Source organism: Symsagittifera roscoffensis, chromosome 8, assembly GCF_963678635.1.
Source record: "Symsagittifera roscoffensis chromosome 8, txSymRosc1.1, whole genome shotgun sequence".
In the NCBI taxonomy this organism is placed as follows: domain Eukaryota; kingdom Metazoa; phylum Xenacoelomorpha; order Acoela; family Convolutidae; genus Symsagittifera; species Symsagittifera roscoffensis.
This window is the reverse complement of record NC_087069.1, coordinates 30,456,772-30,477,410: the sequence shown is the minus strand read 5'-3', so window position 1 is coordinate 30,477,410 and position 20,639 is coordinate 30,456,772. Positions and strand designations below refer to the sequence as shown.

Below are 20,639 nucleotides of genomic sequence, written 5' to 3'. Positions count from 1 at the left end.
TAAATCATTTTTAATTTTATTAATGGATAGTCCTTCACTAAGGATTGTTGATTGAAAGATATCTAATAGTTTTAAAATGATTTTTACTCTTTATGCTCTTTCTTGTGTAGGGTGAAGTGTTGCGTTTGTTTGGCATTAACCTAAACCCCTAAACGAAAAGCAATTCTGTATGTTGAACTGTTTTATATGTGTAATGCTATTGTATCTGTAAGGCTCTATCCTTAGTGTGTCAAAAAGCAAAAACAGACATTTTCTTTAAGGTTCGGTATAATTTTAACTTTGTAAATTTGACAAACCTACGAGCCAGATAAAATTCTAACATACTTGATTTTGTTCACAAATTTAGCATGAGTCAATTTCAAAGCCAAAATTTTTTATTTTTGTATCGAAAATATGGGGGTAGGGATTGTGGCGGAAAAAACGAGTGAGCCACAAAAAACACTGGAAACTCCAGAAAAGAGGCTTGGGCGTTTGAGTGCAATGAGTTTGAATAATATACCTTTTATTTCAGCGCAAAAGTAAAAACAATTTTTAATATTTTGACTCGCCAAACTTCGCAACCTTTTGCGACACTGCTTTCTGAGCTATATTCATCCTAGAAACCCTGCATTTTCTCATGCCGGTCAAGCAAAATTTTCTACCAGCTCGCATTTCACCGCTGGGAGCTACGAAATTAGCAACATTGACAAGCATTCCAACTTGACATGGCTAACTCCACCATCAGCTTTGGGTTGTAACTCAGTACTTTTCAATGTCATCAAACCAGGAACTGCCATCTCAAATTTGAATTTGGTCATCAACCCTTGTCGAAATTGCAAAAACTCGCAATGTTATTGTCCAAGATGTTGTTGTCTGATAAACATTGATCCGAACTTGCGGTTTTCAACAGGAAATGTTGATGAGTTTTGACACTCAATTCCTTCAAGCAAAAAAAGTGTTTCTTTCAATTTTTCAATTACCAAATCGATATTTCATTTTCTATTTTTGCCAAATCGATATTTCATTTTCTGTATTAGTACCTCGCCCCTTGGCTAATTTAAGCTTCGGCCAAGGCTCACAATATTCAAGATGTGAATATGCGGTGAAACGCTTCACGCCACGAAGTTTCGCGACCTCAATAAAGTCGTATCTAGTTGAACGCTTCATTTGAAAAATTTTTGATAATTTTATCGAGGCATTTCTGGTTTTTTAGTTTTTGTTTGAATTGTTTGGAGTTTATTCAAGTCACTATAAGTTTGTTCTAATAGACGCTTGCTCAATTCGTTTTACTTCCTATGGCGTGCTCAAATTAAAAAAAACACTTCGGTCACTTCTGTGTTTGGGTTAGTTTTGTCTGATATGGCGTTGAAACGTTGAAAGAGTACAGTTAAAGGTCAAAATGTTAGCAGCTTTTTTGAACAACAATAACTAGTTTATTTTACTCATTTTTACAAAAAAAAAACATATTCATAAATCTGTTGCTGTTCTCAAAATCAATGATGCTCAATGATAATTCTGGTATTGTAATTTTGACGTGCCATTGAACAAGAAAAAAATTGAACAAAACTATTGCGCTTATTCAACGGCTTCGCTTTTCAACTTCATAGCTTTTTTTTTGTAAACTTAACTCAAAAACAGACGTGAATACTTTTAATTGTTAATATTTTTAGAAGTCAAATTTTTCGTGGTTTTCTTCGGTTATCAATTTTTATGTCGGTAATGAGTTGTTCAGTGCAATTATATTTTACGTCGATAACCAGATATTTACACAAAATCTATATCCCGTAAACGGAGTAATCTAAAAAGATGTTTTTCAACTGAAACTTCTTTAAAAACTGTGCGACATCAACTGCTTTTTTATACAAAAGTTGTTATTTTGTTCAGTGCAAAAACCTGAAAACACATCTTAATTTTGACACGAAATTTTGGATTAGTCTGCACATCAATAAAATTTGATTTCACATCGTTCCGGCAACTCTTGGGTCGTGGAAATATACCCCTCAGGTAGAATAATTTCAGGTAGAATGTTCACGATTTCAGGTATGTCCCAAAAACCGTAGAATTACTAGCAAAAAACGGCTAGTATGAAAACAAAATCGTGAATAAAAGACCAGGAACTAGCATTTTTTACAATACCGCACTTCGTAGAGTACCACTACCAGTATCCTGCCTGGGGCGGAGTAAGTTTTTGAGTGCTAGTGATTTAGCGGAAAATTCGAGATCAAATATACGCTGATATTTTGTGCAGCGGTATACATACCATACCTAAAATTCAGGTGTAAACCGGATCCCCACTTACAATTTTACATTGTAATCAAAACTCCCAAGATTGGTTCCCGACTTTTCAAATTGCCACAATGAGGATTCTCCAAATTTCCATGTTCCGGATTCCGCGTGCAAAAAGGGAGGTTTTTAAAAACTTTTATACGTCACGATGTCTGTTGCGTAGTGAATTTTCAGTTGCGCAGAAAATTTTCGAGGGGGCGAGATCTATACGCATTGTTTTCTCTGATTAAGTATCAAACAAAGATTTCACTAAAATTTGGGATTTTGATTGAAAAAAGAAAAGACTTTACATTACACTGGGCTGATTCAAAAAGTGAAGCAATGACAGAATAGGTGAAGTAAGAATAAAAAGTTTACTCTTGTGCCGGAATGTAACCCCGCACTGGAGAATACTCACCTTCTCCCGTCTTTGCCACTGTAGCTTGGAAGAACTCTAATGCCACCAACAAACACAGCAGCTAGAGATGTTAATAAACAGCCAATTCTAAGCAGCAAAGCTGCCACCAAACAACCCTACAATTTGCTGCTTCTACACTAGAACATCCTCGTATCTGCGCCAAGTCAACTGAAACTTTTTTTAAAACTAGCCACCAAAGAATGAAGCAGCTACAGAGGTTACTTGATTGCCCAAGCTTTGCATTGAAGCAAAAATGCCGCCAAAAGAGCCTTTTCATTTGCGAGTTAGGTTGGAAAAAAGTATGCATAAAGACACACCTCTCGCCAGCATATACATAGCCTTTTTTAAAAATTTAAAATGTCAATGAATTCTAAAAAGAATAAAATAATTCTTTTTTGAAAACTCAAAAAAGATATCAAAAATCTAAAAAATCAATTCCTTTTTCAAACCTTCGCTGACAAAACGACCAGGACTCGAAAAGAAGAGGAAAATTATGTGTAAAATATGTTTACGGAGAAAAAGCCTAGTCCTGATTACAATACACTTTCAGTGTAAAAATTGTAAATTATGAGTCAGTTCACAAATATTAAGGAAACAATTTTACAAATAATAATTTGCACTAAATTCTAATTTAAATTAACAAACAAAACATTGTAAAATGCTTGACTGTGCATGGGGTGGCGGAAACCAAGCCGACGGGACTTCACGTCGAATTGCAATTCAGGACTTCAGGCCAAAAATTTTGGAAAAATGCGAGAAATCGTAGGCTAAAACCACGTAATTTGCTGTTTTACTCATTTTTATTATTGTTTTAAGAAAGAAAAGAATGTTTCAGCAAATAGCACAATTTACACTCAACTTTTCAGTTTAGAAGTTAATCATTTCAAAATTGCCTCGAAAAAACGGATCAGCTAGTAGAGAGAAAACGTATTTTAGCAATGCTTTGATGCAATAGAAAAGTTTGAAATTTTATCTGAGATCTCTTCGGCGTAAAGTCCCGTCGTCTTATTGACCTAGCACCTCTGTCACTGATATGTAGGAATCACAACGAGTGGAACATTAGGAATTCAGTTTGAGTTCTAACGGGAGGCGACCCATCTTCTAGATGTATCAGGAGACTTCTCGTACAGCAGAGTTGTCTCAAATCCAGCCGGGAAATTTCGCACCAGTAGTTCTAGTTTCACATGTGACTTGAGATAATTATGGGCTTCTTGGAAACTGATTGACCTGAAATCCCTTCCGTTCACTTCTATCAACAGATCTCTCACCCTCAGACCGTGCTTCTCTGCCAAAGTGCCCTTCAGCACAACAGCCACGAAAACTCCACAGTTTAGATTATAACTGAAATCAACCACATGGATGACAATACAAGCAATACAAATTCAGAGCAAAACAAACTTTGAGCCTGCATTTTCTCTTAAGATACATTATCACACGCAAAAAAAGTTACGAAGCGGTAACTACGTAGACGAAACCGGGATAAATGGTCCTAAAAATACATAATGGGGATTTTAAAAGCAGAAAATGTTTGAGATTAAATTAATATTCCTTTATACAATGGATACTATTATAAACCAGAGCAGCAACTTAGAGGTCTTTAAGAAGACCATTGGGAAGATCCAGGATCCTAATATTCGATCCGTTCTTGATTTTCTCTTACAACAAAATTCAGATAAAGATCAAATAATTACCAGATTACAAAACAAAATTACAGACCTTGAGGTGAGAGTATGTGGACAGGAACGCTACACATCAAAGGACTGTGTTATTATGGAGAATCTACCATTGGTTGATGATAAAGGTTTGACACTCTCTCAACAGGTTTGCAACTTCTTACGAAACTTTTTGAATTATGATACGACCCCGAGCAATTTTAAGGCTTGCCATTTTTTGGGACCCTGGAGAGACCTTAATCGCCCCCCAGCTGTCATCATCAAATTCATATATTTCGAAGAAAAAAACGAGGTTTATTCGAGAAGGAGTTGGTTAGCGAGTGTAAAAAAATCCTATAAATGGGTATTCGATATTTTTTAAAGAACGGCTACCTCAAAACGATCGTGACATAAAAAAGTACGCGGATTCCCTGGGTTTAATCACAACCACCTCTAATTGTCAGGTGAAAGTTTATCAAAAAACGGAAGAGGGCAAATTTTTTACGGTTAATGTGAACTCGACAAAGGCTGTTGACGATATTTGTGTGAGAGCTGTTAAACGACATACAAAAAAAGATGTGGTTGAAAACTCGTGTACAACAGATCAAATCTATATTCCAAAGGATACTGATGGTGAAATTAGAAATTTATTGAAAAGGCTGCGGGACTCTCCGGAAGAAAGAGCTGGTGTTGAGTTACTAACTGATTATATTCAATTACGGAAAAAACCGCAGAGAGATAATACTGATGACAAACTTGTTGGAGCGAACAAAGCACTATTTCAACCTGAAAATTCACACAATGCAGAATGTTAAAGGAGAAGTGACTTCTATCTCATAAAGTCAAAGAAATACTTTTAGTTTTTGTTTAAAGGGTACAACCTGGTTATCCTAATGGAGAAAAGTGGAGATGTTTTATTTTTAAATGTGCAATCGTTGCGTAACCATCATGACCAGCTATGTGTACTTGTTGCTTCACTTTCAATTAGGCCGGCAGTAGTTGCGTTATGTGCAACTTGGCTCAATCAAAACGATGAAGTTAATATTTATGGACTTGATGGGTACCACAAAGGAGTTTTCATTAATCGTCCTAACAGAATTGGAGGGGGAGTGGCCTTCTTTGTAAGAAATGACCTGGATTTTTCATATACTGTGCATGAAAATGAAATTGAGCATGTAATGGTTAAGTTTTTGAATTCTTCGGGCAAAAAATTTAGCTTGACCATAATTTATAGACCACCATCTTTTAAGATCAGGAATTTTTTTGCCCAACTTGACCAATTACTAAATGACATCAAAACTTTTTCTTCTGAAATGTATCTGGTTGGTGATTTTAATATAGATTTACTTAATACACGGTCATATGGTGTTATTGAAGAATACCGGATGATTTTGACTTTTTTTGACTTAACTGTTAATGAAAGTGAAGCAACACGGGTAACAACAAAATCTTCGACATGCCTGGATCACTTCATATCGAATAAAAAAAGTGATGTTCAAGTTCTGAAAACATCTTTAAGTGATCATTACGCATTAAAATTTTCTCTCCCATTTTTTGTATTTGAACAAAAAATTCAAAACACTTCATACAGGGATTTGAAGCCATTGGTAAATGCGAATAATTTGCTGAAATTTCTTTTTTTATTAGACCAAAAATTGAAAAAATGCCTAGCTATTGAAAAAGATGTTGATAAAACAATTGCTATAATAACCCAAACAATTTTGGAAGTTTTTGATAAATTTGCTCCCGTGAAAAAGTGCACTACAAAAAATAAAAAACACTGGCTAACAAAAGAAGTTGTTGTAGCATGTCGAAGGCGAGATGAAGCTCACAAACTAATGATTTCAAAACCATCTATCGAGAATTGTAAAAACTTCCGAAAACAGAAAAATTTTGCGAAATCAGCCACGCGGAATGCTATTCGAAATTTTAATGATTCAAAGATGAACAATTGTTCCGATGCCTCGTCTAAGTTTAAGGTTTTCAATACCTTCTCTAATAAATACCGTGAGCAAAAATGTAAAATAGATGTTGACACAATGAATGATTTTTTTACCAATATTGGACAACGTCTGGCTGATAGCATAAAAAAAAACAGATAATTTTGTTTTTAAAAGTCCTTCAATTGAACAAACATGTGCGCTTCATTTCGCTGATGAAATTGAGATGAACAAAGTGATTACTTCTTTAAAAAACAAAGCTTCCTCTGGTCATGATGGTCTGAGTAATAATATTGTTCAAATTTGTGCACCAGTCATCGCACCCTACTTGACTTCAGTTTTTAACCAATGCATACATCTTGAAACATTTCCCGACTCGTTTAAAATAGCAAAAATTCTTGGGTTGCATAAGGAGGGAAGTTGGGATATTCCTAACAACTATAGACCAATCAGCTTGTTAACATCTTTCAGTAAAATTTTCGAGAAATTGTTATATAAGCGAATGATGTCTTTCGCAACAAAGTTTAAAATAATTTCTACTCAACAGTTTGGATTTCAGAAAAATCATTCATGTTTTCATGCCATCACTAAAATAACAGAATATATCAGGAAATCGATTGAGAGAAAACAGTACGGATTTGCTATTTTTGTAGATCTTAAGAAAGCATTTGATACAGTTAATCATGATATACTCTTTGAAAAACTGTGCCTATTGGGATTTCGGGGAAAATTTGGAAAATTGCTAAAGAATTATTTTCAAAATAGAAGACAATTTGTTCAAAATGGCTTAGAAATCTCGTCTTTAAAAAACATAACATGTGGAGTGCCACAAGGTTCAGTGTTAGGTCCCTTATTATTTTTGCTTTACATCAATGATATAACAGACCATGTTGACTACAGTGAAATAACTCTTTTTGCGGATGATACAACAATGATTGTAAGTGAATCATCAACCTCAATACAGCTAAACTTGCAAAAGGAACTGTCAAAAGTTGATGACTGGTGCAAAAGTAACAAACTTACCATCAACACCGGGAAATCTAAACTAATGTGCTTTGGAAAGAATTTCAGTAATCAAAACACTTTTTATATAGGAGAAAATAATCTAACCTATACTAGTTCTTTTAAGTATTTAGGAGTAACCATTGATAACAAATTGAAATTTTCTCAGCATATTGATTTAATTTGCCTTAAAATGGCCAAGTTCAATGGAATTTTGTATCGAGCTCAAAATTATTTCTCGAAAAATGCCTTAATTCTTTTTTACAAATCATATATCGTACCAGTAATATCATATGGACTCATGGTTTATGGATGCTCATCTAAGCAAAATCTCATGAAAATTTTAGTAGCCCAAAAAAAATTATTGGGCACCATTGCATTCAAAAGAAAATTTGAACATATATCACATATTTTTGAAGAACATAATATTGAAACTGTTCATAATATGTTTTTGAGGCAATTAGTGTCCGAAACAGTATTGCAGGTTCATGGAACATCACCGTTAAAATTCTTGGAAAAACATAACGTTAAGGCCAAAAGAATGACAAGGTTTTCGAGTAAGGGTCTCGTTAATTCTTTCTTTACGAAGTCGCGTATCACTGAAAAATCAATTGAAGGTAAAATAGTAAAATGCTTCAATTTTCTGCAAAAAAATGATCTTTTACCTACTGATTTGAAAAGTTATTCTAGTCATCAGCTCGCAAGATTCAAAAATCAGCTTTTCTTATTATATATCAGAGATAACAAGGTGTTGATGGAAATTTTGTTATAATATAGGCTAATTTAAGTATACTATTATCTCCAATTTTTTTTTCCGTTGCTGGGGTGCTACTTGATGGGCTGCACAGCCCGTACAGATACTCCTGTTGCATTATACATATAATTTCTTTATTATTGTGTATAATTGTATCGAATTCAAATTCAATTCAATTCAATTCAAATTCAATTCAGATTTTTTTGTCCCATTAATTTGAATCGATTAGCACGCAAAAATTTTATGACATCAAAAAGAATTAGGATGAAAATTTGCTGTGAACTAAGTTCAAACAAACTAAGACAAAAAAGTTATTCAAAATAAAAATGCTGGCAAAAATTTTTCGTTTTTTCGCTATCATCAAGTTCTGGTGGGTATAAAACGGAATTATTAGCCAGCCTAAGCTTGAAATGCAAATAAAAAAAAAACACTATACAGAAGGAGAATAACACATTAAAAGTACTAAATATAAAAAGCGCAAACAAACCAAATTTGTTATTTTGAAATTAAAAATTCTGAATTTACGAGCAAAGTATGAACTTAATGGTTTTAAACGATTCAAAGCTAGTTATGGATCTGCTAGCACTTAAGGCCTCCTAATGCCTTAAGCTTGCTAAATGCGTTATGATTATCTTGCTTAGAGAATTTATCGTTCTATAAAAATTTAGAGGCTAGAAAGCACTAAGCAAAATAAAACCAATAGACGAAAAAATTGACTGAAATTTACACCAAAAAATTTACGAATAAACGCATGACTCTAATTATCTTCTCAGGAAAGAATATGATAAGAACAGCAAGCCAATCAAGAAGCATCGAGGAAAGTTTTTTCGTGATTTTTTCGAATGTTTTTCAAAGAAGATTGGAGATGTGATTGCAAACTTCCTAACATACTTTATCCAAGTTGACTTAAATTGAAACACGACTGAAAAAAAACATTAAGCAAATCAGCTGACAGAATTAAAGCCGACACTTAATAAGCTGAAAAACAACCGAACTATTTTTCAGTAAAAACAAAAGATTTGCATCAACCCGCTACAATACAATCCCTATACATACAAAACAAGTACACTGCATAAGCTGCATATTTGTGAATTTATCATAGCCAGAATGCTAAAACCAGCACAAAAATTAAGAGTTTATTTGTGCGAGTTAGCTTTGAAAACAGTAAGCTCGTTTTTTGAAAAAAAAAGATCGTACTTTCAAAAACAAATTATATGGACTTACAGCTCTTTTAATTCCAAGAAAAACTTATGATTGAAACTTTTTTGAAAAACTAACTCAAATTGAGAAAACTGGCGTAATAAATAAAAATTTTATTCGTCTGGTAAATCTAAAAATTAAATTTCATTCGAAACTAGAAATCGAACACCTTTTTTTGCGCCATTTCTTCTTTCGTAATTTCGTCTCTCCTTTTTAGCGAATCAATTTGAATTGAATTCAAAAAAACATATACCTAGAGGCATTCAAAATGCAATAACATGTATGCAGCACTTTCTGTAGTTTTTAGAGCATTTTAAAACTTTTCCCAAGAAAACAACGGAAAAAAACAGAATATCATCACGACCTATGTCAGAGTCTTAACTAGTTTATCGACTCTTAACAAGAAAATATATAAGTTTAAATCTCTGAGTTTTTCATGAATTTTTAATGGCTGATACTTTTTTTGCAAAATCCAATTGAAGTAAATTGCATCGAAATAAGTTTTAATTCCTGCAGGGGTATTGTAAAAACTAAAGTTTTGAAAATCACCACCCAGAGGCACACATTTGTTTGGGTAAATTTTTTATTCCGCTAGGAAAACTGAAAATTATAAGAGACGTTCGAAATTACAAGTCGATCATGTTTTTCGTGCCCTTTATTCCTTTGCTGCTTGATCGTGGAGTTTGCCTTCCTTTCAATAAAAGAAAAGCTGAAAAACAAGAGGAGCGGGTCAAGAATGGGTCATCTGAATGGGTCAAGAAAAAGAATTCAGCCGTGGTTTGAATGGCATTCAAGAATTTTCAATAACTTGTCGTGATGTCCAGAATTGTTTCAAATTTTGATTCTGATTCAATTTCGAGCGAGTAAAGCAATAGAGTAACGATCGTTATATGAAAACTTATATTTTTAGAAATTTGGGCTTGAAAAAAACCTAACTAATTCACAAAGTTTCTACGGGTTTGTGTAAGTCTCAAATCACGCCACGCACTAAGAACGACGACATTTTGAAGAACAACTATTGCAAAAACAACGTTTTTCTTAAAGTATTGTATGAATATGATCGGAACATTATGTGCACTACTTGGACACCAACGGGATGGTATTCACACATTTCGCCCCTCACACGTTTCGCCCCTCTTAAATCTAGTGGCACATTTCGCTCCTCTCACATTTCGCTCCTCATAAATTACTGGCATATTTCCCCCCTAAAATGTACATTAAGAAAGCGGCGTCAATTAACTGTGTAATAAGTTGGGGGTGAAACGTGCGAGGACGAAATGTGTGAAATTATTAGGGGCAAAATTTGCCACTAGATTTAAGAAGAGCGAAATGTGTGTGGGGCGAAACGTGGGACATTCCAACGGGATATCAATGAAACGATCACTCAACTTAATCAATACACGAAAACGAGAGTTTCATCAATTCACTTTTCCATTCAGTTTTTTTTCGCCGAAAACCTAATCCAGTGCCAGAGACACAAAATCCAAAATCAACTTTGACTATTTTCATCATAACGAAATGAGCAATAAACGAAGTTTTAATAGATTTAGATGTTAGCAAATCGAGAAGACCAGATGGTTTACCTCCCATTTTCTTTCAAAAAAAACTTATGAGAGAATGAGAGAAGTATTGCACAGTTCTTTACAACATCAAGCGGCTAAGAAAAACTCAAATTGAAAATTGCAGCAAACTAAGTTTTAAGGAGACCAGCGATTTGTTGAAAATTACAGACCTGTTTAACTGCTGAATATTTTGAGCAAAATATTAGAGAAATGTATAGCAGCCTTTGAAAACATTTTAAAACAGTGTTGTCCAAAAATAAGCACGGTTTCCTTAAAAACAGATAAGTGACATCAGCCATGCCTTGTTTTCTCTAAAAAACTTACAAGCAATTGACAACAATACAAGCAACGAAGTCAATGCCTTCTGCACAGATTTTTTCCAAAGCATTCGACCGAGTACCACAATATGAACTGTATCTACTTAACAATTCCCCCCCCCCCTCCCCCACAAAATCACCAATTTCTAGTCACGTATTTAACAAATCCCAATTATCACACATGAAGATTTGCATATCAACATGCTCCCCAGATAATAAACTGCTTTTTTTGTTACATCACCAGCTGTACTAAAAACACGCTCTGATGGTGTGCTCGTTGGAGTGATACAAAAAAGTGGCACGGGATACAACAGCGACAATGAAGCATAGTTTGACCCTCCTAGGTGGTTAGCCGGGAGAACAGGTCTCAATCATGTCTTTAAAGCCACTGCCTTCAACAGTGTTCAGAGGTTTCAAGTCTCTAGCAATGTATCCGACTATTTTGACAACAAGGTCTGCTTTTCTGCTCTCAGAGCACGAAGACTGACGAAAAGTTAGTAAATTTGACTGTTTTGGGTCAAATAACGGAGAACTGTACTTATCTTTCAGCTTTCTTTGCAAATGATCACGTAAATTTGAAGTCGTATTCGAATAAGAGAGCGAGTTATTGCATAGTTGACATTTTACTTCTCCGTTCTGAGGCTTCGAGAAATGCAACCAAACATCAGACATCTTGCGGTTAGCAGCAGCCATAATTCAATTCACTTCAATCTTTTTGAACTGAGTTTAAAAAAAGTTGATGCGATTTTGATCCTTTTCCAAACAATAACAGAGCAGCATGCGTGAATTGCAATTATTCACACTCACATGACAACTTTGTTCTGGAATATTGTATATTCGAATGTCAATTTCGCGAATGAACGTTCGAACTATTGTTGCAACACTATTTTATATGATTATCTTAATGACACGACCCAATTCGTCAGAAACAATAATACCAGTTTCGCCATTTTATTTGTGACAAGCGGAGTGCCCCATGAATCACTTCTGGGTCCTATGATCTTCCGCATTTTGAAACACGATTTACGAGATATGCTGCAAATCAGTGATCTGTACATTTTTGCCGACGACCTTTAAATTTTAGCAGTTAATAGAAAACAAGAAGCAATTCAAATGGATATCGAAGAACTAGAAAAGTAGGTAAACGCAAACAAAAGGGAACAAGACTGCCCGTATCAGGGCGAAGCCCTGAATGTTCCGACCGCCTTTAAATGTTTATGGAGCTGTAATAAAATTTAAAAATTAAATGAAATAAATGAAATTTTTTTACTAAAATTTGAATTTTTTAATGAAAATCACCCCCCCCCCCCCCACACGCCATATTAAGTACAATAGGATAATTTTCACTCCTTGTAACAAATCAATTATGGCAAATGAGCTTCTTTCAACTAATTTGGAACGATTTATAAGATGAATTAACTCTCCGCTTACGCGTTAATAGCGCGAAATATATCGCGCGTTAATGGTCCCAAAATGGCAATCTTTAAACCCCCGTAACTTTACGAAAAATGATCACAGGTGAAATATCTTTTCAAACTTTAGCTCAGGACAACAATACCTTTCGAATGATATTTTAAAAAGTCCGTCAAAATTGGCTAGTTAAAAAGTCGAAATTTGTTTGAAGAAAAAAAAACCCACCCCGAGCACAAATATTCCGTTACTTTCGTATCGAAAGTCGGAACAGCTAGCAATTGACAAATACGCAAAAATAATGTTTGGAGGTACGGGCAAAAATTTTAAAGAATCCAATTCTACGCTAGACAGTTCCAAGGAAATTAAAGATCTAGGATAACGATATCCAGTTAACTAAATTGGTCAACACATATAGAAACAAGAACAGAAAAAGCCAAGCAAGTGTTTTATTGTATAAGGACAAATGTTGCGTACAAAGCCAAAGCAATTATTAAATTGGGGCTACATGAAGAAAATATAAGAAATGTTGCTTACGAAGTCAAAGCAATTATTACGTTGGGCCGGCCTATACAAGTCATTAATTTTGCCATGTGTCCTGTTGTACAGAAAAGTATGTGTAGATACAAACTGAACAGACCACGTGTTATTAAAAAAATTGTAAATGGATTTCGGTTTAACCAGAAATCAATATAAAAATCAATTAAAGCTTTTAAATCTTTTGCCAATTTCAGTGTTCATTCAACTTATTAACTTGTGGCACATTTCAAAGTTGATCGATGAAGGAACAATGCATATAAACTTGTCAGTAAAAATAGACGAACAAGCGAACACGAGCGATCTTTAGTGTGCAGAAAAAGAGAACAGAAGAGACAAGAGGAGAGCTATTCTACAAAACAACGAGACTAGCAAAAATACAGGAAGAAGGCATAACCATCACAAAGTGGACTCAAAGGAAAAATACTAAAAATGTGGAAATTCATGAATATCAAATTTGAGGAACACAATGCATGTAATTGGCAGCTATTCTGCGAGGTGCAGCAACATCTGGACGAAGTTTTAGGAAATAAAAGAAGGGACTTTACATCCCGTCAGCCAGCTGGCTGTAAATCCACTACAACAACAACAGTAATATCCTTGTTGTTCCGACTTTCGATACGAAAGTAACGGAATATTTGTGCTCGGGTGGGTTTTTTTTTCAGACAAATTTCGACTTTTTAACTAGCCAATTTTGACGGACTTTTTTGAAACATCATTCGAAAGGTATTGTTGTCCTGAGCTCAAGTTTGAAAAGATATTTCACCTGTGATCATTTTTCGTAAAGTTACGGGGGTTTAAAGATTGCCATTTTGGGACCATCAACGCGCGATATTTTTCGCGCTATTAACGCGTAAGCGGAGAGTTAATCCGTCTTATAAATCGTTCCAAATTAGTTGAAAGAAGCTTATTTGCCATAATTGATTTGTTACAAGGAGCGAAATCTATCCTGTTGTACTTAATATGGCGTAAAAAATGCAAATTTTAGTTAAAAAAGTTTCATTTTTTATTTCTTTAATTTTTAAATTGTATTACTGCTCCATTAACATTTAAAGGCCGTCGGAACATTCATACGAGCAGTCTTGTTCATCTTTAGTTTTGACCCTTATATCATACAGCGCAGTTTTCTCACAAAATCTACAAACTATACAACTGAACCGATTGAATAATCGAATAAACTGGAGAATCAAAAGAATCTTAGTTTCTCTGCTAGTTTCTGGACAGTTTTTGTAGAGCCTGGTACTGCTCTTCCAGCACACGCAAAAACAAGTGGAACAAAGCTGCTGCGCTCCATATTCAGAATTCTTTGTTGGTACTTTAATGTTTTAACACTAATGATATTTGTAGGCGTCAGATATAGTTCAAAGGCACAATTTAGCATGGGGTTGAAATATCTTTTATCGAAAAAAGTTCAGCTGATTCGGCCTCCCCAGAGTCCATTTGCCTTGATTTTGATGTATTTTTATAGCGTGGGTATGGCCCTATCCAATCAGTGCACTGACCGTCGCATGAAGGAAGGGCCCATTTTCATTGATCCCCTTTTAGAGGTAATATAAAAAACCATGTTCTCGTGGCAAAAAAAAAAACGATTTTTTCTTGGTTTTCAAAGAGGGTGTGTGAGGTTCATTTTCTTAAATAAAAAAAACTAATTTATAAAAAAAACATGTCTAGAAGAGATGCATTTTCAAAACAATCAGCAAAATATATCAAGCAGAGCCCCCATCACAACTCAAGAAGAAACATCACCGACAACATCCAAAACAAACGTATTGCCCGACGCAACACAATCTAATCCATCACCCCCAGTAATCACTACAGTTCCCTCTGATCCCACTGGAAACTTATCAACCAAGAATTTAAAAGGAAAGACATATACAAAAATGTCGTTAACTGGAAACCTCATTTCACAGTTCTGAGCAAGAACAAGCCCGGTTTCCAATTCATAGAAGTACTGGGCCAGCAGCTGTTGTCATTAGTAGAAGAAACACCAAATTCTACCGTCACAATGAAAACAGCTATGCTTCTCCAATATCTGCTGCTCCCCAAAACTTAATCAGAAACAAACGTAACGAAATATAAAACTCTGAGCCACCGCATAATTTTGTGGAAGCAAAGCCGAGAAGACACAGTTTTCACTAAAGCGGAAGCTCTCCAAATTCGACATCCAAAACAAAAGAAGTGCAAAGTAAACGAGGAAATTAGACATTCGACAAAACTAGCGAGTATAGGCAAAATATCTTCCGCCATTGACTGCCTTTCAGACAAGAAAACAAAAGGAGTACTTCCCCTAAACGAAGTCATTGAAGACGAACAGTCCTTGGTATCTTGAAAGAAAAACACCCCCAAGCCAAAGCAGCGAACACTAACTATATAGCTTAAGTAACTGAAGACACAATGCCATACCACCCCTCTATATTCGAACAAATAAACGCCAAGACATTACGAATATCAACCCTGAAAACGCACGGAAGCCACGGTCCCTCAGGTGTAGATGCGTGCGAATGGAGAAGGATGTTAGCACACTTCAACCAGACATCCACGGAGCTTTGAAAAGCAGTTGAAAAGCTATCCTATACAATATCAAGAAGTAAAGTTCTCCTCCATGAAAACCTAACGATGTACAATTTGTGTCGAATGATATCTCTGGACAAAAATCTAGGGGCAAGGCCGATTGGTTTAGGCAGGGGCGGATTTAGGGGGGCGGGGACGATTCGACCCCCTGCCGACCCAAAGGGTCCCCCCTTTGATACTTTTTCAGAAATCCATTTTTGGCTGACCGACCCTAATATTTTTTGAAGGCGCCTGCGGTGCCAATATATACTAACTTGGAGGGTGAGCGCGCGCCAAAAAAACGCAATTTTTTGTCAAAATTTTTCAAAAAGTGCCCAAAAACGGCAGTAAGTGCCCAAAAATTTAGCCAAAATAAGGGCAAAATAGTGCTTTGGGAGTTCACGAACAATCAATTTGATCGACAATTTAGTCAACTTAAAAAAAGGCCGTCAAAATTTTCGAAAATTTTTTGAAAATCCGCCCCCCCCCCCCTGGGTATAGGCAACGTTCTGAGACGAACAATTGCAAAACAATTACCCAATGTATAAAATCAGACCTTAAAAACCTCGCAAAAAAAATTCCAACTCTGCTTAGGCCAGAAATGTGGAATCGAATATGCTATCCATAGCTTGAGGCATGAGTCTAAAAAAAACGGAAACGGACGCATACTAGTAATTGATGCCTTCAACTCGCTCGATAGAGAACTTGCTCTAAAAATGGAGAAGTCCTTTATCCGGCGCTACAACCTGCGCTGCTCAACTCATATAAACATCCCTCAAACTTGTATGTCAACAACACGTCAGCATGCGATAAATACATGGAAAGCGAAATTGAAAAGACAACTACCCTAACTGAAAAGCTTTCCAAAATAGCTAAAACATCACCATAAAATGCGTACTCCTGCTAAGCAAAAGGAGTTTTTAAAAAAAAAACTTACTGAGCAGAACAACTCCGGAAGCTTTTTAAAAAAAATTGATGAAACTGTGAAAAACTTGAGACAACGGCTACTTCCTAGTTTTACACGTAAAACTCATATACCCTATGAAGATCGCAGTCTTTTTGCACTACCACTACAAATAGAGGATTAGAACTCATCAGTAACACGGACTTTTCCGGCAACTATGAGTGGTAACGAGCCATTTGTGATCCATTAGAAAACAGTGATCCAGATAGCGCTGAAACGGAAAACTCTGATTAAAAGGAACATCAAAACTGAGACAGAACATCACACTCCTGAAAAAGGCTAAAATTATTGAAAACTGCTCATCAGAAAAGAAAGCTAAAAAATAAAACTAGCATCACAGAAAGGAGCAACGAACTGGCTAATCGTGCTACCTTTAAAAAGGTAAACTTTTCTTTCAAAAAATCAGAGTTCACAGATGATTTACAACTGAGATATGGATAGGAACCACCAAACACCCCACATACATGCCCATGTGGACAACCGTTTACACTGACCCACTCTCTAGACTGCCCAATAGGTGGATACGCTCATGTAAGACAATGAAGTCCTTTGCGACACTCCTGGACAAGTATGCCATGAGGTTGAGATAGAACCGAAACTACAGTAGTTGGAAAGCAAAAGCTTTCACAACAAAACAACCACTACTGAAGATGACGCTCGACTTGGCATCAAGGCAAAAGGACTCTGGGGAGGCCAATTCAGCCGAACTTTTTCGATGTAAAAATTTCAAACCCCATGCTAAATCGTGCCCTAAAAGTATATGACGCCAACAAATATCAAGAGTCAAACCATTAAAAAACCAACAAAGAATTCTGGACAAGGAATTTTTGCGTGTACTAGAGGAGCTGCAAAAAACTTATACATACAACATAGACAATTCCATTAGTGCTATAATCGAGGAGGGTCGATTTTAATTAATACTTCTCTGGATGCTTTAAAATCGATTTGATTTATTCATACTATTTTGCCGATGTATTTAAATAGCGTTGGTATGGCCCTATCCAACCTGTGCACGGACCCCTGTCACTTCAAAAGAAACCAAGAGAAGTATATGAAAAACATGTTCTGGAGGAAAAAAAAAACATTTTTTCTTGGTTTTTAAAGAGGGTGTGTGAGGTTTATTTTAAGCTTTTGAAAATTTATTGTCAGCTAAATAATCCTCAAAAAAACACCCGAATCAAAAGAAAAAAAATAGGTATGAAAACCGACATAAAAGCCGAAATCCAATAAACTGAAAACCAACCAATTTTTTTCGGCGAAAAACTTTTCAAAAAATTGATGGACCATCTACACAGCATCGATCGCTTTAAATAGGCCGACCAGTACCGAAGAGATCAGTACGAACATGTCACGTGCTGAAATGACGCAACGTGTTAAAATTTCTGAAGTTCTTAGCAAAAAAAAAACTTAATACACGGTTCCAATACCCTTGCTAATCGCAAGGGTAACGCTCCAAATCTTTCAAAACACTTACCCTCCTCGAATATCAAATCCGAAAACTTGACCAGCTTTCCCTTTCACGAGAGTTACTTTTCTGGGCATGAAGATAGTTTCGTCTATTTCGTAATCTGAATTCACCGTTCGCATATCTGGAGGCAACCATCTAGGTGGCGGTAGATACGCTGGTAATACTACACGTATCCTGTCATCCGCGTCAATATCACGACGCATCTGCATTCTCCTATCAACCTCACGTTCATCATGAAACCAATCGTCGTAGGGTCTCTGTAATGCACCATCTTGTCGGGCATTGTGTGAATCGTACTGAATATTATTCTGATTTTTAACAACACCACGATTGAGTGGCAAGTTTTGTGATCGATGATATTGCTGATCTTGATCGGGTGATCTTTTTCTCGGGTCGCGGTAATTTGGATCGACAAAGTTTTGATTTTTCAGCTGTGAAGACGGAGGGAAATGATCTGTTACGTCTTGAAAAGACGGAACCCTACTGTTTCGCCATAGCGGGTCAGCGGATGAACTTCTTACACTCGATCGTTTCATAGAACTCTGGCGCTCAAAGTATTCGCGCGCCATCTTTCCACGAAAATAAAGTTCACTGACAAACAAAAACTAGAAAACACCAGTTGTCCCAAAATGGTGGATATTTTATAAGCAGTGCGTACCCACATGGCCGCATTCACGTATAACCGAACAACTCAAACTTTCTAGTTGAATTGACTATCAAATAAACAAAATATGTCTACAAAGGCAAATTCGTCACAAAATTTGGACTAATAATCTTGAAATGATATCCTATTTCTGTTGGAAACTCAGCGAATAAAAATTCCAGAAGACAGAAAACATTTTGTTTGCGTAATAATTTTGCTTTCTTTGATTTAGATAGCAATAAGAGTGCGACTACTTGAAATTCTTCGTTGACAAAATTTAAAAAAAAAAACAAAAAAAAACACGGCCCTTGCGTTTAGTTACGGTAAGTGCACAAGCTGGATAGGCACATGCTGGATATCAGCAAGCTGTATCAATTTATTAATGAAGTCATAAATCAGCAATAAATGCATCGTCGTAAGGTTAATTTATCTTAGCCGTCCTTCCTCTACAATAGCGCTTATGGAGTTGTCGATAAATTGAACTTTGCGTAGCGATCTGCACCCCCTTATACAAAATATAGAACTCCTCAGGAGCGCGAAGCTTATTTTAGTTCTTATGTAGTTAATAGATTCTGGATAGCTTTCTTGTCTTTTTTCACTTAGTTTTTCGGCTAATCGCTGCATAGTCCGCGTAGCTGTTGGAGCAGCACCACCGGTGCATCCGAAAATTAGCGGGCAGAAGCTACTCTGCTCTACGTTTGACTTTCTTTGCTGATATTTGGAGTTCTTCAGCGTTTCGTGGTATTTGCATGCGTCTCTATGCAGTTTTCGCGATGTTCTGGCATAGGGGTTAAAAAATTTCACATCAAAGAAAGCGCGGCTAAATCGTGAACACCAGAGTCCGTTTGCCTTAATGTCAAGTCGTGCCTCTTTTTCAGTTGTAGTTGATATGTTGACAAAGCTTTCGACTTGCAACAGCTGAAGTTTCGGCTCAATCTCGACGTCATGGCAAACCTCGTTCATGAGGTTGGCGAATGTGTCTCTGATTTCATTGTGTCTTATGAGTGTGTAACCGCCCTTTGCACAGTGTAGCGCATGTGTCAAAATGAAATTAGCACCACATGCACCAATGAGTGGGGTTTTGGTCGGTTCTTATCCGTATCTTAGGTAAATACCATCTCTGAATTGTGATTTATTCAGGTTCAATTTATATCTAATCAATGGCAAAGCGTTGAGCCAGTTAGAGGCTCCCTTCTCAGAGGCCAGGTCGATTGCGTATTTATCTGTTTCATCTAAGGAGTTCATGAGTTTGTTTTCTTTCGGTTTGTTCGATCAGCTTTCAATTTTTTTCGTACATATTTTTCCTTGCTGTGTTGTTGCTGTAGCAGGATCTTGAGATTCCAGTACTAGTGATGTTTCCTTAGACCATTCTAGATAGCTTTCATGATCGGATGGCAGCTTGAGGTTAAGGCCGCCCATTTTAAGGGGTAAGGAAGATATCTCACGGAACTGGGGGTTCAATGTGTCTTTACCGATTAGGTTAGGAATTAAATGTTCTTTGATAATCTTTTCACATATTTATAAGTTTTCCATAGTGTTGAGCGTTGTTCAGGTAAGAAATGAAAGCTTTTCTTGAACTCCGTTAGTATAGCAGGCATAAACGTTTTGGAGGAGGTTTTAGCAATTTTTTGTAAATTTTTTTCAAAATTTCGAATTGCTCATTCAGTTGAAATTCGAGGAATTTTTTACATTCAAATTCTGTTCCTATAACTGAACCAAGCAGTCGGGCGCCTGCTTTTATAGTGATTCCTGTTTTTTCGAAAACTTTCTCAGCTTCACCGAATTTTTTATCTTTGATAATGAGTTGGCATTTGGATGCTTTAACATAGTAGCAAGAAAATTTACCTCGTGATACATTTTTATCGAGGACAGTTCGTAGATTGCTTAAATTATCGACTGCGTTTCCGTCGTTTGCGTGCCATTTCTGGGTTACGCTGTCTACTGATAAAAGTTTTATGAGGGGTTTTATGGCTAGACC

At 36.0% G+C, this 20,639-nt stretch overlaps 4 protein-coding genes across 4 annotated transcripts in view; 2 read left to right on the top strand and 2 right to left on the bottom strand.

Annotated features, from left to right (window-relative positions):
• The window catches only part of LOC134853265 (tumor protein p63-regulated gene 1-like protein), a 429,513-nt gene that overhangs the window by 215,601 nt on the left and 193,273 nt on the right, over window positions 1-20,639 (top strand). The window lies entirely within an intron of this gene.
• LOC134853548 (tumor protein p63-regulated gene 1-like protein) overlaps window positions 1-20,639 on the bottom strand; it is a 454,277-nt gene that overhangs the window by 261,054 nt on the left and 172,584 nt on the right. The gene's annotated exons all lie outside the window — the stretch shown is intronic.
• LOC134853267 (dynein regulatory complex protein 9-like) overlaps window positions 1-20,639 on the top strand; it is a 244,120-nt gene that overhangs the window by 114,278 nt on the left and 109,203 nt on the right. The gene's annotated exons all lie outside the window — the stretch shown is intronic.
• Window positions 3,527-18,621, bottom strand: LOC134852937 (tight junction protein ZO-2-like). The gene is made up of 2 exons (XM_063868812.1): window positions 18,025-18,621; window positions 3,527-4,003 (listed from the first exon to the last, which is right to left on the bottom strand). The coding sequence occupies exons 1-2, from the start codon at window positions 18,585-18,587 to the stop codon at window positions 3,742-3,744; spliced, it is 825 nt and encodes a 274-aa protein (XP_063724882.1). The 5' UTR covers window positions 18,588-18,621; the 3' UTR covers window positions 3,527-3,741.

What these genes read in the sequence shown, in the direction of transcription:
- LOC134852937 (XM_063868812.1), bottom strand. Translation starts at nt 18,587, where the DNA reads ATGGCGCGCGAATACTTTGAGCGCCAGAGTTCTATGAAACGATCGAGT. An exon ending in GGATTTGATATTCGAGGAGG is followed by an intron (nt 4,004 to 18,024) that starts GTAAGTGTTTTG and finishes GGTTGATTTCAG; the next exon opens with TTATAATCTAAACTGTGGAG.